This window comes from Meleagris gallopavo, chromosome 12 (assembly GCF_000146605.3).
Source record: "Meleagris gallopavo isolate NT-WF06-2002-E0010 breed Aviagen turkey brand Nicholas breeding stock chromosome 12, Turkey_5.1, whole genome shotgun sequence".
NCBI classification, from domain to species: Eukaryota; Metazoa; Chordata; class Aves; order Galliformes; family Phasianidae; genus Meleagris; species Meleagris gallopavo.
This window is the reverse complement of record NC_015022.2, coordinates 3173687-3194232: the sequence shown is the minus strand read 5'-3', so window position 1 is coordinate 3194232 and position 20546 is coordinate 3173687. Positions and strand designations below refer to the sequence as shown.

Sequence of the window (20546 nt, the reverse complement as noted above, 5' to 3'; positions counted from 1 at the left end):
CTCGAGTGAAGCATGGCAAATGCTAACAGTATGCAAAAATGTCATCTTATGTTTTCATAGCAAGATACAAAAACAGCTGGTTACAGAATAAAATAAATAAACAACAACAAAGGAATACAAGAGAAAGTAGAACGTGATGCTCTGACAATCTTACAAATATTTATTACAGTTTTCATTATTTGAGACAAAACATTTCAATGAGGAACTATCTAATTCCTTATGCAGCAGATGTAGTATCTTCAGTTGGCACTGATCTCAGGGAAGAGCTAGATGTCTTATGCTGAAAAAAATAGTGCTGTCAAAAGCTAGTTTAGGAAGAACATTGCTAACTTGCTGCCTCAGTTTACAAATATGTTGCTGTTTCCATTTTAAGGAAACAAAAAAATTCTGGAGATTTTTGCTTATGTTCTCAATAAATGAAGTTCCTTCAGGAATCCTCTTGCAGTTTTGTCCCGAGTGAATGTATGCAATGTAAGTGTGAAAGCATGAAACAGAAAATAAAGGTATGCAGTAGCAAAACTGTTTTCCTCTCTGAATGCTACTTTTCAGGCTTGCCATTTCAGTGTAATAAGGCTGTGAGGGATTTTATCCTATTCACACACTGCTTTAGACAGTATGTAAATACTGCACAGGTACTGTTATACTGTGAAGGTACTAAGATTTTTTCTAATGTCCTTTTCCCTGAAGCTGATCAAAATTTTAACCCATTGATACAATGTGAGTGATTTTATTTTACATTAATCCTATGATACTCTTTTAGATTTTCTTTTCCAACAGGTGTGAGATCACTGCTGAAGTCAGTGTCACCCTTGGCTCTGGCTACTGTTAGGACTTTCTCCCATTTTATATCTTCCAAATAAGTTGTTATGCTTCTAATTAGTGTTAATATACTGTTGTAGAAATTTATTCTGCTAATTGATTCATGTCAGCATTTCCTGGTGTAAGAGCAATCCTTGGTTTCAGCTTGTTCAGTGAATTATAAACATCCACCAAAAATGAAAAAGAAACTTCAGAAAATTACTTTAAAAAAGTAATGAATCGTGAACAATAGCTGTTGACTGGTGCCTTTATCTTCTTTATATACTTGAGAATTTCTTTTCCTTGACTTTTTAAATGTATTCTTAGAAATCTCCTTATGACTTCTATCCTCTACAACAACAAACAGTATTCACTGGCTTATGTATCTTTTCACTATATTTGTGCATTTGTGTGTAAACTGAGTACACTGGGTATGTGGTTCACATTTTTATACTACTTTTTTCTCGATGTACATAACTTGAGTGAATGGACTTACTGATATTGAGATAATAATGGCAGCAACCATTACAGTGCAAAAATAACTTGAACAGCTTTGATCCTTTCTTACCTATCTGTTAGATTTTAGGATTCAGAATGGAAATTAAAATTGGGTGTGGGCAAAGTATGTGCTTTTATTTCAGAGCATAAAATACATATGTTAATGTCAGACTGCTTAAAAAATTACTCTTTGGGGCAATTTTGCAGAGATCATCTTGACTTTTAGAAGATTTCTGCACTCGAAGCTTTTGTGGAAAGCACTTCTTGTGCTACTCAGACTTTGTGAACTAAATATATTTTTCTACCTATAATAAAGCATAGAATTTCACATTCTGTGATTAATTTTCACAGTCCCAAAATGTAGTTTCACCTGCATGACATGGTAAATTTTTGCTGTGAAATACAACTTTTGGATAGGATGTTGGACTAAATGTGAACCAGCTTTATCTTATACAAGTACCTTTCAGTTAGCTTGCCTGAAATATGCTCTAGCTTCTGAGAAATACATATAAATACTATTTGAAAAATATCTTTCTTATAGAAACAAAATCTTGATGTACACCAGGGAAAGGCCTTGTGAATGACACTAATGCTCAGATATTCATTTCTGTTTTGAAAAACTTTTCTGCTTGCAGAGGTGGTTGCTGTTATAAGTCACACCCCACTCACTGTAACTGCTTCTGAGCCATACCTTTATTTCAACTGTGTTAGACACTGAAGCTGTAGTATTTGTAGATGAAGTAAGTTTGCAACGGGGTTATCTGAGATTCTCCAGAGACTGGCAAAAACACTTTCAGTTATGCGTTGTTGAAATTCCCTTTTTGCCACTCTAGATATTGTTAACAGATAAAAGTTAATTGAGGTTAAGATAACGTTTAATTAATTCACTATGACAATAATAGAGGTCTAACCAAAGAGAGAAAGGATTCACTCAAGAGGTCTTATCAGGACAACAAGTGAGAAGTATAGAGAATGCATTCTTAAAGTTAATGCAAATTTCAGTGAGGTGAAAAGTAATAAATTCTCATGCAAAGTTTGTAAGTGGTGAGTGTTAATACATACTTAACACTATTAAAAGGTGCAAAGGGCAGGCTTTCAGTCAAAGAGCATATAAAACACTGCATTACTTGCCAAATTTTTATTAATGATTGGAGGGTTTTGTTGATAATCCATCTGACATGTCAGTACCTCATGTCATTCTTGGTCCTTATGGAAACATAATGTGGCTGCTCAGGCTCTGTGTTGGATGCAAGCCTAATTGTGGTTCCTTTCATTTACAAAAGTATACAAAATTCCATTTCCTCACAATAAAAAAGGAATAAAATATGTGTCTGGGTTTGCTCATGGTTATAAATCCCTGGAGAGATAACATCCCTCTTGAATATTCTGAGGTACCTTTTCCTAGTGTGTCTGTATCTCCAGGGTTTTTTTTTTCTTCCTACTCTGCACTGTTTTCCTTTGCTTGTCTTAAATGCACATATTATGGTTCTTGTCAATCTATCAGACCCTGTAAAATGTCTGTGCAAAATACATTGGGCAATAGCCTTTGTTATTTTTGTTATTGCAAAATAAATTAAAATGTAACTGTTTCTTTATTTAGAGTGAAGAGCACAAACGGTATTAGACCCAATAACTTTGGCATAGTTTAATCCACAACAAAATAATAAATATTTCTCATTATTAATTTATTCACTGTTTATTATTTAGAGTATAAAAGTTCTATTTCAGCAGATCATTTTACCTACATTCTGTTTCAGCACAACAAAAACTTGAAGAATGTATTTAATGAAAGTATGGATATGGACAAAATGTAAAATCTGCTCTTGGCTGACCTGGGTGTCTTAGTACTATCCCTGCAGCCACGTACAGACTATTATACAGTTTACTTTAGTCTGGTTAGGTTGAAGACAGCGTTTATCTAATTTTTTTAAGATTCTTAATATGTCTAAGTAATAAGCTGTAGGTAGAAATAATCTAATAGTTTCTCTAATTTTTTCTAATATACACTATATTAAAATCTTCTTTTAACAGGGTAAGAAACAAGAAGTTCCTAAAGAAGAACAGGGACCAACAACAAAGAATTTGGATTTCTGGGCACAGCTTATTACTCTGATGGTCACTATTATAGATGAAGATAAAACAGCATACACACCTGTCTTGAACCAGTAAGTAAATACTTTCCCCATAAAAACTAGGAATCATTGATTTATTAAGAACAGAAAATACACCAGAACAGTTGTATTTTAAACATAATTTGATTATGGAATTTTTTATTTTTATTTTTTTTAAAGGCTATAGAATTGATTGTTTGCACTCTAGTCACTGGAAAGAAAGTCTTTTGTTTTAGGAACACTAGAGGCACGTGGTATGTGCACCATCCCAAAGAGTCGAAAAAGTATTATGCAAGAGAACTAAACAGGTAGACAGAAAGCAAAGATCAGTGAAACAGTGTGAGTATATTTGTTATCAAATATACTGTATGTACACAAGCTGTTGAAATGATGATAAGACTTCTCTTAGGCACTGTAACAGAGTTTTTGGGGGGAGGGGAAAAAGAGTACTGAACTTCAAAAAGGGACACTCTCCAAATTTATGATTGGTTGGAGAGACAGCTTAACTTAACTGACTTGAAAGTCCTAGAAACAGAGAGCAGTATCTTGAGCTTGCCATAGGTGGAAGTTAGTTTCTCAGAACTCAAGGTATAATTTGCAAGGAAGGAACAATCAGTAACCAAGACAAATTGAATAATCACTGACATACTTGTAGAGAAGAGCAAGCCAATTGATTGGGGTGAGAGAGGAAGAGTTTTGAAAATGAAATCTCAAGGAACATGCCTCACATATCAAGACTGAAAAAATGGAATGGTTTTAGTTGAAATGTGTCATGGCCTACAGAAGTGGTTTATCTCTTTTAGCTCCTTAGAGATATTTTGCAGAGTCTACAGATTCTGAGCATCATCTCACTGTGATGATTTATACAAAAGTTAAAATTGCATCTTAGACCTGTGTTACAGCTAAGCCTTTAACAGAGACATCTGCAGTGGCAGAAGAAATATTAATAGAATGGTCTGAAAGGGAGCAAGAATGACTCTTTCCTTCAGATAACATTTGACAGATACTGAAAAGCACTCTGTACAGGTAGATGTACTTGTCTGTAGACCCAGAGAGTTCCGACTTACTCTCCAGTATAATTACCAAAGAAACCTCCAGGTCATAGCCACAAACTGGAAAATTTTTACCTTCTCATTCCACTAATTCCTTTAAATAAATGAAGAATTGTCTCAACCCTGGGGAATAAGCAACTCTGTGCAATCATTTCCTTCACTGACCTTATCAAGGAACAGTTTTCTATCCAGAAGAAGAAACAAAATATTTTTCCTGTTACTCCACTTACACAGTCTAATGTGAAATTCCTGGTGTCTATTTGTTTCTCATGAATATATATGTATCTCACACTTTAAGACCAGATTAGCTAGACAGATTGTATAAACGGCTAATTTATTTGTCATGAAAACCTAGCATATTCTGTTTATTCAGAAGTCTCACCAAATAGCACTGTTACGCTGATCTATGACTTGAGGATAAAAGACTGTCATGTGGGTGTGGAAGTTGATTTTGACAGCGATGTTTTAGATAAACTGTGATTTTACAGTATTCCTTGAAGAATGACAGAAATTGGGAAAATTAGGGCCCATGAGACAGAAATAACTGTAGCAAAAAAAACAAAGTGACTCATAGAACACCCTCCTAGTTGTCCTTTTGCTTCCCTAAGAAATGTGGAGATTATGGCTTTTACAAAGACTAGAAATATAATATGTAGAGTTTTGCTTGGGAAATTTCTCTGACATTTTGTTGCTTAGGGATTAAATTCTGAAATTGTTCAGAAAAAAATATTTCGACATAGCGATAAAATAGAAATAGTACAAAATTCCTTATGTGCACAGGTGCTTTAGAATTCAACCTTTAATTATCAACTGCCACTGTTACCATTTATCTTCAACATAAGGATTTCTTTGACAATTCTTTTGTATGTTAAACCTTATTAGCTTCTCCCAGATTTGCAGCACTGAAACAATGGCATTTGCATAATTCCTATGACAGCTGCATAATGCCCACCAGTCTCTGATTGCTTTAAGTATGGAAACAAGTGTAAGTTTTGGAAAGGAAGTTCAGAGAGAACTTGGAATTAAGTATTCATCTAGCACAGCCATTTTTTTTAATTAGAAATTTTGAAGTTCCAGCACAGTAATTTCTTAAACCTATTAGAAGCTTCTAAGTGTTGCAGTAGTGTAAACAATAAGCTACTGTGACATGGGTAATCTTAGGAATATGAGTAACCAAATGAACGTTAAACGTGGCTATTCACATGTAAAGCTATCTCTGAGGGTAACCTGTGGCAGGAGTGGTGCATACCTTAGTGATACCAGCTACTGCTTCCCACAGGAAAAAAGGAGAGCACCTGTATGTAGAGCTTACGTGCAGAAAGTCTTGGTCAGTTTGTTGAAGTCTCAAGTTTTGTATATGTCCGTATTTCTAAAATGAATGCTCAAACGGTATTATGGAGTAGATTGTTTAAAATGCATGGTAAATGTTAGGAAGATTGAAAACAGGTGTTTTTGTTTAAATTGGGACCCAGATATGACACAATTTTTAGCCATTCCATAACTTTAAGTATTATAGATTTTATTGCTAGTTCTATCAAATTTTCCTTTGTTCCCAATCTTTCTTTGACAATGAGAACTTTAAATTCTGAAGTTTTATTTTAAAAATTAAACATTTTCTGAGTTTGATTAGTGCTTCAATAAAAATATTTTAGATCAAATTCTTTGCTAGCATCAAGTGGTGTAGCAAACTCAAGATAAAAGGCACACAGCTCTGCATGTTTCTGCATAAATCTGGTCTTTGATTTTATAAATTTATGGTGAACTGCTAGTGCATCCTCACTGCACCACAGCAATGTTAAGGATTGTTTTATTATTCCAAGGTTCTGTGCAGTACTTCCAGCTCTTTTAGCTGGGTGTCCCACTTAGGTCTGCTTCTGTGTCCAGACAATTGTACAGAACAGACAATACAGTGACTACTTCTTAAGGGAGTTATCTGGCAGAAAACAATTTCCTTGTGGAAATATTTGCCTTTCTGTTGTGCAGCTGTAAGAATAATTTCTAGCAACAGGCTAACTGATGTAATGTGATTAATTTTAGGTTCCCTCAGGAGCTGAACATGGGAAAAATTAGTGCTGAAATCATGTGGACTCTGTTTGCCCAGGACATGAAGTATGCTCTGGAAGGTAACTGTAAAAAAATATGAATTACACTAGAGAGTTCATCCAATGATCTCCATTGCACATCACACCTGTCACTGTATTTTCACAGCTGGAAAGAGTTTTCTTATATACTTGAGATTATTCACATGGTAGTAAAAATACATTGTAAAGGAAGAGATGTACTGACACTATATGAAGTAAATTGTGCAACCAGGAGGCAAAAGAACTGTAAACTGAAATGCAAATTCTAATTATAAAATCTAACAAAATCATCTTCAATGTCCAAAGAATCAAAAATATGCCATTATAGGCATTCCCAATTTTCTTAGAGCTGAAAATCACTTGCTTGGCCCTAAGAAACATTTACAGAATGAAGTTATGGAAAAAGTGCATACAGATAGAAAACCTGTCTTCAGAACGTAAGGATGGTTTTATTATTTCCAACAGGATCAGATGCAGTTCTCTTTTGCTCTTTAGGATAGTAAACCACAGGTGAAATATATATTTTTCTCTACAAGAGTTAAACTCCAGATAATCTGCGGACCCACTCATTAAAGTATGATTATTGCAGAAATCCCAAGTAAAAATTTCTACATGAAGCACTAAAAATACTGAAGAGATGTAATTAAGGGAATAGGCTTAATAAATAATGGAAATATTGCCAACCCCCGTATACATAATCATTCTTTTAGATAATTATTAAAGCCATCTCTTGAACGCAAATTTTTCAAACTGTAATGTATTTCTCCAGAACAACAACAACAACAAAAAGCATTAAATTTATTTCACTCTTAAACAGAGCTCAGATTTAAATGTGGGAGAAATGCAAGCAGATTTTGGCTTCTGATATCAAAATGCAGCCAAAATAAATTGGAAATGAAATGGATCAAAACTGGATCTGACTGGAAAAGTAGTTTTTTGCAATATAAGGCAACGATATGTAATGAAATGTATTCTATTAATTTTGTTACCTTTTTTTTCTTTTCTTTTTTTTTTTCTTTTTACTTGCACTCTATCAAAAGTAGCTGATTAGAATAAGCCAGATGCTGTGACTTTTAGGAAAGTAAACTCATACACTGTCTTCAGCCAAGCCTGCTGCTGACTACAGGGCCTATCTTCCAGGGTGAAATTATGAGGTCAGACTTTAAGGAAAAAGCAGTGTTTGAAGATAAATTTCTGTAGTATTTTCTCCAGAATGTGATAATGGGATACTTTGATGATGATACAAACTTTCATCATGATGAGCAGAGAAAAGACAAGTGACTAAAGCATTTATTAATGGAAGAATTAATTTGTTCATCTACTGTGGTGTCGCTTTATTAGTTATTTGAATTCTGGAATTTGCACACTAATCAGAAAAAAAAACCCAAAACCTTAAAAATGGGGAGAAAGGAAGGAAGGAATTACAGGAGCAGTGATTATAATATGTATAATGTCAGAAGAAGATATAAGAAACCAAATCTAGAGTGTGGGTCATAGAAGATTTGAAAACTAATATTAGAAGCTAGTGTTCTACAGTCGTGTTAGAGAATCAAAAGGATTAGACTAGAAAACTAAAGTCAGGCAGGAGATAATCCTTTGAGAGTGATCAATGAAGCTGAAAGCCACCAGAAACTGAGAAGCAGGAAGACCAAATGAAAGCCATAATTTTGGATTAGAACATGTTCCTGGAAACATGAGTGGTAATAGCCTTCTATCTCAACAAGCTGTAAATCAAGAGTAGATATCAACAGAAGAGCATGTACAGCAACTGAATTTTCTGATCATAACATCACAAAGATTCATAAGAATTTCTAATAGCCATTGTATATTTCAGGCTCCTATAATTTTGAATGCATAGTTTATACTTTGTGCACAGATAGCCATAAGCACCTCCCATTCTTGTAGTGTTTTAGTCATTCAACTACAAACGTTCTGTACAACAGGAAGACTATTCACCCAAGATCACCCTACTTGCCAGGTAGAGTGTATCTGATCCCACAAAAGCAGCTTTAGATCAAGCGAGAGTTTGTATTCAGATTCCTCTTGACGAATACTGAAGTACAGGTTTATCTGGGTCAGGACTTGAAAACAAATATTAACTGAACATGATTAATATATAATGTATGTCCTAACTGTTCAGAAAGGGGTACAGAGGATTAATTAGAAGGCATGTGACTTTTTAAGTCTATTCCAAACCAGACCCTGTGTTTGGCCTTGCCTCTGTGCTGTTATAGATACTCTGAGAGGAGCAAATGCCATTTTTCTAATTAAACATCTCAAATCATTCCCAGAATCAACAGTGAAACAATTTCTGTGTATAAAGAATAAGTAAAGGAGACTGAGTTTAATTACAAATTATGATAAATGTATATGATTTCCATCCTGCAATGGAATCTTGATAAATGTAGTCACAAAATATAGATCAACGTGCTCCTCTCTCCAACTTTACTGTCCTTTAAATCACTATTTCCCCAAATCCTCTACAAACTGAATTTGATTCTGCAATTGTTAATGGCAGGAAGACCTTTCAGTGTAAATTCTGCAAAATTAGGAGTAAATCATTAAATATGGTCAACCTCGATCCATACAGTTTTTTATCATTAAATTGTATCACATTCAGCTATGCAAGTTTAGCCTTCCAAGTTATTAATACAGGCTGCCATCTGTTCATATGTAGAGTCCAGGGTTGTTGCCACCTCTGCTGGATCCAATTTAGTACTAATCTTCTCAAGCATCATCTTTGTTGTGAAGTTGATTCCTTCCTGTGTCTGATCAAGAAGCTATGACATAGTCCAACACCATTTGAAAAAGGATCACTGATATGATAAAAAAAACAAACACCTAAGATCCTGTTTCTGTTCTTTTTCTCCCTTCATTAGTTCCTACCCACTAACTCCTATAAATGTGAATTCAGGGAATTAGTATGTCCTATCTCTGTTCTCTAACAGAAGATCAATACCGAAACATCTAGCATCTTTTTCACTTTTTCCTGAGAGCAGAGAGAATGGCTGTCCAGGGCTTGTCCTCTGACTGTACAGCTGAATGCTTCATCTGTCCACTCAGGGGAATGCAAGGAGCTGCATCTGCTGGTGCTGCTCTTCAGAAGTGCTGTCTGACCCCACTGCAATAAAAGCCAATAGATGCTAGGAAGCAGGCAAGTCATTACACCTCTCCATCTTGCGCTTCCTTCGGTTCTTGCCCAGGAACACTCCAGCCTTCTGTGATGGGATGGAAGGGTGCTTGAAGCCTGCTGCTGTGTGACTGAGAAGATAGAACAGCAGCTTCCACAACAGTGACCTTTTGCTCAGATGCAATGCCTGCATGATGGTACAAATGCTAAGGTAGCAAATCGGTGTGTGACAGGGTAGCTTCTTGCTGTCAGTTCAGTCAGCTCTCTTTATGGGTGAGGGGAAAAGTGCATCCCAAAGGACAGATCCAGACTCCACGGCTGCTGAGAACAGGGCTGCACTGTTCCAGGTTGACATGACTTGCAAACAAGAGACTGCAATAAAAGCTAGCATTGAGCTAATTGTTTTATTCTAGATTTTCTTCCGTTTCAGATCAATAACAATGTTTAGTCTTTGGCTAGTATTAAAAGTTCTATGCAAACTTGAACAGATTCATCCCACTGCAGTTCTTATTTTTTTTTTTCTGATCTGAAGCTATTGGGATTATTTTCACGTACTGATGCTGCATGGAGAAGGTATTAGATGTTTCTCTTTGAGAACTCACTTCATTAGGTTTGACTTTTTTTTCCTTCTTTGTGAGTTATCTTGAGAGGTAGGAGTGATTTGCAAGATTGATTATATGTTGTTGTTTGGCATTTAGTTTATACAAGCCTATCTGAGCTCACAAGATGCTTAAATTTGTTCTGTCTAGTCACTGAAATATTCTTTATTTACGGTATAAACCAAAGAGAACACAGAGAATTCCAGCAGCAGTGCAAGTGATTTGTTACTGACTTCATATGTTAAAGAAATCTTTTTCTTTCTAAGCAGGAAGGCATAAAGGTTGGAAGATGATAAGAGACTAACCGCTGAAATGAGACGTACAATTGGAAAAGTATCTTTTTTAACCTATGTCCTCAGAAATGTCTTTCTCTTATAGTTTGCATCTCTGAATTTTGAATAGGTCAGATCAAATGTCCAAAGCTATCCAGACTGTTAGAAATACAGCACTCTAATTGCTGTTATTATGATAATCTAATTCTGGTAGTGGCCAGAAGTCAAGATCAGGATCAGGCCAGAAATTGGCTGCTGTGTAGATACAGCAGGAGATTGCCTCAGTTCTGCAGAGATGATACTCTGAGTTGTCAGATCTTAAAAATATAGAAGAGGAGGGAGATTGTTTCACCATTTTATGCACTTCACATAGGTTTCATATAGGATATTTCAAAAGTAATGCCTCCTATACATTTCCATGGAAACTACACCAGATACAAAAAGCACAATAACACCATCTGATAGAGCAAATTCTCAGCTACAAAATGCTCTTTTTTAACACAGTCACCACCATCTCCATACAGAGAAATTCAATTCTACCCCTTTTTTTCATCCACATTTTCAAGTCAGACACCATTCTGTCAGACTGCCCTTCTGCTGCCATCTGTCCCATGGCAACAAAACGTAACAGAATATTGGTGGGAAGGCTTACCCTCTATGCCATACCACCAACATCTGCCTCTGACATTACAGGCCAACATAAAAGAAAAGGAATTAGGAGGCATTACCTTTGGAGCAGCCTCACAGATTGCTGTTGTCCTCAATGCATGAGCAAATATCTTTTTGTTTCTCTGACAGATTCCTTGTTCATTACAGAAACTGATAAATGATGTGAAAGAGGCAGTTAGAGAGTTGATTCCAAGCACGGTGCCAGCATAGAAAAAAATAATAATGCTGCCCACAGAAAGGTCACACCATTTCATGGCAGATTTCAAATTAGTCTTCACTTCAGCTTAATTTACAAATTTCCCCTTAAGACAGGATATACCCTTGTCTTAGATGAAGACTACATAGCAGATTTGGGGTGAGGAGGGTAGTGAGGGCAGATTATGGAAGAGAAAGAATGGCGGCACCCACCAGAACGCTGCATTTCATCAGGGTATCTATTGAACTACTGAACTTATTGATTTTAGTAAATCCTGTTCTGTATTCAGGTACTTCAGCAAATGTGTCTTCTATCCTCATTTCTCCTAAGACCTTAGGAATGAAGAGTTCAATGCAGCCTCGTGAAGAAATCAGAGAGAAAGGGCAAAGAGGAGCAGATTACTACTGAGGTTAATTAACAATTTTCCTTTGGTAGATAATCAGTTAAATTGAATATGTCATGATCAGAAGATCAAGGAAGTTAGAAATGCTATTTGGTCAGCATAATTGACAATGATGACAATAACAGCAGCTACATTTTGTGTGTACTGGAGGAGTGCCTGAGCTTTTTGAGTACAGCAACCCAGCTGACTATTGATCTCAAGCAACACAAAGATCCCAATTCTTGTCTAAAAAGCACTGTAGCCATACTAAATGGCCCTACTTTGTTGAAGTTAATTAGACACACTAATTAAGACAGATAAAGTGAACAGAACTGTTCCCAGGGGCTAATTTAATACTTCTTCATGGCATCATATTGTGCTGTATCGTTGCGTGATCTTACTTGCCACTATACCTCAGAGATCGCTAGTATGTACTACCTTCCACTTGGAGATATATCTACTGTATCTCTGGGTCATTCCCTAAGCCATTTTCTTCGATTTTGCATACTGAACCATAATTAGAACTACAAGTACTACTGGGTGCTTGTACACAGTGTAAGCCTACAGTAATCTTACTAAGTTAAAGCTGCTTTATTTCTCATTTCAGTGTATTCATTACACCAGATCTTACTGGAGAAAATGCAGTGAATGTCTGACATCATTATTTTATCTTAAAGTTGTCAGTCAAAAATAGAAATGTATATTATACCGTGTAATTCGTAATGAAAGCTCTGGCCTTATTTAATCTTTTATCGACTTTATTCTGTCTTTTTTAAACATAGATACAGTGGTAAATTTCCCCTGATGGGCAAGCCCATTAGTTCTAAACTAAACATTTGACACTCGTTCCAGCACCCTTCAGGAGAGGTGAATCCATTAAAATTGTTAGTTTCCATATTAATTTGTTTTAAAGCTTCACGTGCAATTTCTGAACATCTCTGTTTCTTCCTTCTGCTACAGAGGCAGATCTAGATACAATGCTGTTAATAATTAAAGTCTTCCATTTATCTTCCTGCCTGATTTCTCCAGTTCTGAAGTTTTTTCCATTAATTGCTTATAAAACACTACCATGAGTGTTTTATACTCAACTTGCACTCTTGTAGTAAATCAAAGAGGAGTGTATCAAGTCCAGGTGTTTCCTTCATGGAAGGAGGTATTTAAAATTGATGTTGAAAGTGTTAAGCTGAAATTGATATACAACACAATTAGAACTACCTTTATCACCTTTATTCTCTATTTCCTCCCAAACTCAAGCATTATAGTATCGCATTTAATGAGGTAATGGTTTCCAAAACATGAATATATGCTCTACTTGTTTCACAAGTATTGGCATGTATTAGAGATTTATGAAAGCCTAATAATTATAAAGTGAATATACCAGCATTAATTTTCCTCTTACATGCGATTACTATTTGATTTTATAATTACTTTGCAACAATGTTGAAGCTTCAGTATTTGCAATTTCCATCATATGTTTCAGAACCAGAGCTTTAATCATTGTCATGGATCTCACGCCTAATAGAATGGATGATTTCTTCTGGTCCATTCACAGCCTGCATTCCTTAGGCCGTCTATGATCAATTCATGCACAAAGAATTCCACTAACAGTAAAAAAGCACAATTCAAATTATTTAACTTCTTGGAAACAAGTGCTTATTTCCTTTTGTAGTCAATACTAGCCATATATACCCAACGGCAGAATTTTGTGTTTGAGTGTTCTTTGGATTTTATCGATCAGTTTGGCTTTCATGGTGCACAGATTTTAATCTGATGTGATACTGAAGGGTAGAAGCTATACAGAGGTTGATTATTTGTTGTACTGGTATTTCTATTTTATTTTATTTTATTTTTCTATTTTAGTTGCAAGCAGAGCAAGCTTGTGCTTCGTCTGTTTTGTATCTTCGAACTGTCCTGTTATGACACACCTATCCACTTCTGGTACTTTTTGAGAAGTATTTGATGCTGAATAAGTAATTAACTGATGAGACTAACAAGCTAAATTTTCAATAAGGAGTAACAAAGGAGTTCAGTAACATTAGGAAGATACCAAAGTTCACTTGTGAAAAGTAATTTGAAATGTTTCAAGTATCAGCGTAACACAGCAGGGAGCAAATGACAAACACAATGTTTTGTAGTCCAAAATAAGCTGTTTTTCACAGCAGATTCACACATCCCTCATGGTATTACATGTTGTGTTCCTTAGATATTATGCAACATTATTGTTTTATGCCCTTGAAGTCCCCATAAGCAGTTTATCTCTCCAGGAAAATAATGCACATCTCTGTCTTTTCAGATGCTAGGCAGCTGGCCCTAAAGTCACTCCTACCTCTTGTGAAACCTGAAGCGAAGTAAAGCTCTCTGACAAACAAATTCTCCTTTTGAAAGCTCCTCCTCTGCCATAAAGGGCAATGTCAAATCAAATATAAAGCAGTCTGTGTTACGTCAAGGATTGACTATTTCATTTCTGCTGCTGCCAAGCGGGGGAAAAAAAAAAAAATTGTAAATCGGTTTCTTCTCACAATTCAGAATCAATTCTGCTTTCCTTTCCTACTTTCTGTTCAGTGAGGAAATATGACTCTGTGGTTAAGAAATCTATGAACAAAATCTATGCTGCTGTTTCATATTTTATGTACATTCCCTTAGTAAAATTTCTGATTCCCCATCTGTCAATTGTGAATAGCACTACTTAATCATCTTATAGAAATGTTGAAAGTGGAATCCTTTACATTTGTGAAGTGTTCAATGATATTTTGATGAAAATGTCCAAGCAAATGCAGTGGTAAGACTGAATATCTAAAAGCCTCTTGTGAAAGGATATATTTTTAAAAGGAGAATTAGAAAATGTTCTTTTTTCTTAGCTGCAAATCAGTTGTAGTAAACGAGAAAAAGAGAAAAAAAATGGCAGAACAAGCTTTTCAGAACAGGCTTAGTTTTTAGTTTATTACATTTACCCTGACACAAAGAGCCCTTTCAGAAAGGTCAGTAGTATTTCACATTATCAAAATAAATGTAAATTACACATAATTATCAATTAGTTGGCTTTCTTTGTATTTCAGATAATAACCGCTGACTTCCATTGCCTTTAGCAAAGTATAAAAATACTGGGGTGAGACATGAAGTAGTACATAAATACGTCCTTCTAAATCCTTCTAAATAAACTTTGCATTTTTCTTCATTTGTGGCCTGATCCAATATATTGCATTCAATCATATTATTTCACTTCATTTCAGTGTTACAGGGGTTAAGAGTAGAGCGCTAGATCACAACACTGAAAATACACTGCTTGTGCTGATTCACATTTGCACTGACTTGTGCAAATTTTTTAGAAAGTATCCATGGGTTCTAATCTAAATTAGAACACTAACAGTGATGCTCTTGTGTTTTCTCACCTACATTCATGGTGGATCATGCCATCTTGATCTTCTCATAGGTTAATGTTAGGAAATTAGGATGTATTTTTCTTAGCTAAATGTAGCTTAACTTAGCTAAATGTAGCTACAAGTTACAGCTGAGAGATTTGTGAAAGATTCTTTCCCTTACAAAAAAGGAAAAAATTATTAAAAAAAAAAAAATTGCTTGTGAATTACTTTCATGTTCATTTCTAATGTTAGATCTTAACTTCAAAAATAAACTTTAAAGAGATGGAATTGTATAAATGGTGCCCTCCTGCAAACATATGCCTATCATTTGGCAGCAGCTCATTGCTAGAAGTGACCTGCTCTCTGGGTTGTATTTCCTAAGGATATTCTGAAACTGCAGGTGCTCCTACCTGTAAATAATCAAACCGATTGTCCTTCAAAATGCAAGTACTGTATCACTACTGCACTGAGGCAGAATAATGTCATTTACTGTTAAAATGTTATTAAATGCTTTTATTTCCACTCCTTTTATTACAGAACATGAAAATCAGCGGTTATGCAAGAGCACAGATTATATGAATTTGCACTTCAAAGTGAAATGGTTTTATAATGAATACGTGCGAGAGCTCCATGCTTTCAAGGATGCAGTGCCTGAATATTCTCTGTAAGTAGTGTGTAGGGATGGCTTCCATGAGTTTGGGCTTGGTATAAGGTTTATTTCCTTCAAAAATATATGCTTAAGTTTATGCAAGATATCAATATAACAGCACTAATTTTAAGTACATATTGTGTACCTCTTTAATTCTACAATTTATAAAATAATTACTAAAACTGTTATTAGTTGTTTTACATAACATTTTATCTGCCTGTTCTAGCAGCTGCCATCTTCAAAGGTAACAGAATGTTTCGATCAGAAAATACGTGAAAAAATAGGAAATGTTGGAAATGTTGATCATTGGTGCACATATGATTTCATACATTTTTCTTATTTCATATTTCTGGATCAAGGCACAATGCTAATGGGATACATTACTGAAATGGATCTTAGAGCATTGGGTTAATGTTCTTTTGATGTTTTAAGTTTCAGTTTTTCTTATGAAATCAATACATTCAATTCTATCCTTTTGTACGAGAAATCTTTATTCACATCTTTAATCTTCTACAAGTTCTGCAGATTTTCCAAAATGGTTTGGTGGATGTCACTGCTTCAAAAAAAATCTAAATAAATGGAAGAAAGATTAAACATCTGACATTTTATTAAAGAAAAGCAAAGTTTTTCTTTGCTTTCTTTCACATGCAAATAAATATTAAAAAGGAACCAATAATGGAAAAGACACATAAAATAAATATGAACACGATCCTCTGCAAAACATGAGTGCATTTCTCTGATGGCCACTGCAATCTCTACATCATTGGGGAAGACCCAATTGAATAGCACAGTTAAGCTGAAATGTGTTTTGTTATCCACAGTATCTTACAGCAATTAGAATAGACATGAAGACACAGTGACAAATCTTTAAGGAACGTACTTACTTTAGAAAACTGTTTTTAATTTTCAGATGGTTTGAACCATTTGTCATTCAGTGGCTGGATGAAAATGAGGATGTCTCAATGGAGTTTCTTCATGGAGCACTGGAAAGAGACAAAAAAGATGGGGTGAGTCCATATTTTTTGAAACAAAAAGTACTAAGACAAGGCAGTTCATTGGTGTTGCAAAACAAGAAGTACACTTGATCCTGCAGTATCCTCATTAAGACCTCCCAAGATGCACAGTAAATAACAGTATAAAAAATAACCAGTAAATAACAGTATAAAAAATAACCCTGTGCACAAATTCCTGCTCTAATTTCATCTGTTTAAGCTCCCCACTGACTTCCATCTCGAGTTTTGTTAAACTCTGATGTGATACTGATGTCACTAAAGAGAATTTTTCTTTTATTTCTACGGGGCTTCAAAGTCATATCAAGGTGAAAAGTCTCTGTATTAGCAGTAAGATTTTAATACTTTTTCTGTCTCTAGACAGAATGTTAAAAGTAGGAAAATCATTTTATACAGTTTGGACAAGTATTAACTATTTGAATGTTTCCTTTCTCTAGTTTCAGCAAACATCAGACCATGCCCTTTTTTCGTGTTCAGTGGTTGATGTCTTCACACAGCTCAATCAAAGCTTTGAGATTATCAGGAAACTGGAGTGTCCTAATCCAGAAGCACTGTCTCATTTAATGAGAAGATTTGCAAAGGTAGATTAAAATTAATGCATCTCAACTAAATTTCAGAGAGTGACATCGTGTTGCCATTGTACTTAGATACTAATTCCAGTGTTGTTCAGAAGCAATCTTTCTGCTATTGAAAACTGCATTTCATTAAGAATAACGTAGAGACTTTACTGCACAGATTTGAAAGTATGTTCACAGGATAGTTTACATGAAATTTAAAGTAAAATAAGGTACACAAAATGTGTAAGCACCCGTAAAACCTACAGTTAAAAAAAAATTTGTTCTTTTTTTTTATTTTACACGATGAAATTTATTAGAGTTTCTTCTCTTCTCCTAGACTATCAACAAAGTGCTGCTTCAGTATGCTGCAATTATTTCAAGTTACTTCAGTTCATACTGTGACAAAGAAAATGTGGTGAGTACAAAGCTGTTTTGTGTCTATCTAGATGTCTTATACAATAGTAAACTCCAAATATGAGAGTGATCAATATGCTGTCCCACATTTCATTTCCAATTTTCCAAGCAAAAAAAAAAAAAAAATTACTTTATCTCAGATTTCATTCTGCATTGGGTTGCTTCTCTTTACCAGTGATATTCCTGGAAGTTTCCTATGTAAGGGATATGTACTGACTTTTCTGCTACTGCCAGTCTACTGCAGCAGTGAGAAAGACATGTGCTGTTCTGTTGCCTCACTTGCCTACAAGGGCTGATGAACCATAACTATTCTATAAATTTAATGTAAAATGAACTAAAACTTGAACTGTATTTTCTACTTCTTCCATTTTAATACCAAAAGTAAATCAAATTTACCATTTTTTATAAGAAATGAGCTTTAACGCATAGTGTTCTGTCACTGAGTCACACTGTGTAGACTTTTGGCCTGTACAATAGGATTTTTTTAATAGTAGCTGATTTCTGAAACCAATCTAGGATGCCAAACTTTTCTATGAATTTAGATGGAAGAAATATAATTATGTTATCGTAATATTTTAAAAAGAAAAAAAGCATAAAGCATTACAAAATGCCCTTAGCGGAGATAACTTTAATAGAATCTGTTTTCTCATGATTATAATTATATTCAAGTCAGTATTTTTTACTATTTTTATTATGCACTATAACACGTATGTGTCAACTGTTCAGATGAAAATACACCAGAGGTGTTTTTCATAAAGAAGTGTATAAGGTAAAAACATCCCCTCATCTTCCACCTCTTGTCAGAGTTTACAAACAAACCTGATTTTTATGCATTGTAGTCACTACTCTCTTTTGCATGTTGTTGCATCTGTCTGTCTGATTCCTCCAATCACTGCAAAGGGTATTCTGAAGGACATAACATATTGAAGTAAAAAATTAGTTTTTTGAGCTCTAGTTCTGTTATTTACTAACAGCAATAGATATTTTGCATTGGTCTAAGGTAGGGTTAGGCTCTGAGAGAGCCACCTTTGGCAGCCTGAAAGAAAATGTTTAAAATGGCTCATTAATGAAGTATCTATCTTATAGCTTCTCTATATTGGCAAAGACATTTCCATTTGCTTTGAACAAAAGAACCCTAACATTTTGTTCAACTGTTTTTTCTCTTATCAGAAATCATAATCAGTGATGTATACTGCATATAGTCTAGAATAATGAGTATGGTAGAAAGGAAGGTATGGCTAAGGAGAGACAGACACAATTTTAGGCATTTGAAATGAACAAAAGGTAGATAAGTAACTAGAAGTGGCGTACGTGGATTTCTGAAGAGACTGGAAACAGGCAGTATTTCAACCATTATATTCCACCGACTGTCTTTTGGTGGAGGGCAAATAGCATGTTTTACTGAGAAACAGTAATGTAATATTAAGAAGTCAGATCAGATTTCTCTTTTTACTTCAATTGGGAAGGGCTTACGACCCTCAGTTCCTCCGAGCATAACTGTAGAAGATAAAGCTAAATTTTGTACCTGATTTTTTCAGTACGAAATATAATCCTATCATGTTTCAGCACTATGCTGAAACATGCTATTAGCTAGAAAGGTATGGTTGATTATCAATTGCTCAAGCTGTTATATTACCTTCTTGATGGAAAAGTGTGTATTTATTTCATTAAAATATATTACTTCAGTGTCTTGGTTATCCCAATTAAGCACTAGAACACACTGTCCTTGACCAAGCAGAATTACTTTAACAAGGGTTGTCTTGTTGCTCCTCCCACACAATTCCAAACTTGCTTATAATGTCATCCGAATAACTAAAAATCTATCAAGAGGTCATTTCTTCCATGTTTTTTAATAAGATGCTTAACCTCATCCACGCTTTACTGTTTACCTTCTATTTATCAAGCAATTGCCATCTTTTACACCGTGATTTTGTTATGCCTTAATTAGCTTAAGCAGCAATATTTTTAGACTAAAGTATTTACAAAATTGTATTGCCTATTCACAGAATTTTCGATCAAGAAATATAGTACGCTTCTGGAATAATATTCTGTTCTTTAAAGTATTGCCTGTTGACTTATTCATATATTTGTGCATCAACCTTTTTCTGAGTTACAGTGCTGTCACAGCTTTCTGCAAAGACTGCGTCTAGAAAGTAATCTAGTACTCCCTCTCCTCTCATCTACTTTCACTCCCAAAGTACTTTGGCCATTATCGCATCTGTTCTCCAATAGATAATAATGCAGTTCTTGATTAATTGTACTTAATTGAATGCAACTGATGAAATACTGGGATCTGAAAACTGCCCAACTGCACTGGAGAAGGTAATCAGTCTCCTGTGGGGCAACATTTTCTTAAAGGCATAATGGGCAGTCATTGTCAGAGTGGGTGTACTGACTGTGCAAGTGTGAAATAAAGCAGGAAACAAAAGCTGCAGATGTCAAGAAACACAGATCCTTCTCTAAAAGCACAGCTGCATGAAAATAACACACCTATTTCTCATATCTTTTTCTTTTTTTTTTTTATAGCCCTGTATCTTGATGAACAACATTCAACAGTTACGAGTGCAGCTTGAAAAAATGTTTGAGTCCATGGGAGGGAAGGAGGTGAGTGGTAACTTTTCCTGGTTCATTCGATGTTTCTTAGAGATCATTAGCACCATGTTTTCAATCCAGCAACAGCCTTCACTTCTGCTTGCAAAGAAAATCAAAATTTAGAAAATAGTATATGCAATAACTGTTCAATGTTCTGACAATGCCAGAAAGACCTAG

The 20546-nt window shown here is 35.0% G+C and overlaps 1 protein-coding gene across 1 annotated transcript in view; it reads left to right on the top strand.

Moving 5' to 3' along the window:
- LOC100547334 (protein unc-13 homolog C-like) overlaps positions 1 to 20546 on the top strand; it is a 47448-nt gene that overhangs the window by 12780 nt on the left and 14122 nt on the right. The window contains exons 6-12 of the mRNA XM_019619267.2: positions 3328 to 3461; positions 6497 to 6582; positions 15685 to 15811; positions 16707 to 16803; positions 17244 to 17387; positions 17701 to 17778; positions 20304 to 20381. Coding sequence (XP_019474812.1) covers positions 3328 to 3461; positions 6497 to 6582; positions 15685 to 15811; positions 16707 to 16803; positions 17244 to 17387; positions 17701 to 17778; positions 20304 to 20381 — 744 coding nt within the window. The remainder of the gene's footprint in view (positions 1 to 3327; positions 3462 to 6496; positions 6583 to 15684; positions 15812 to 16706; positions 16804 to 17243; positions 17388 to 17700; positions 17779 to 20303; positions 20382 to 20546) is intronic.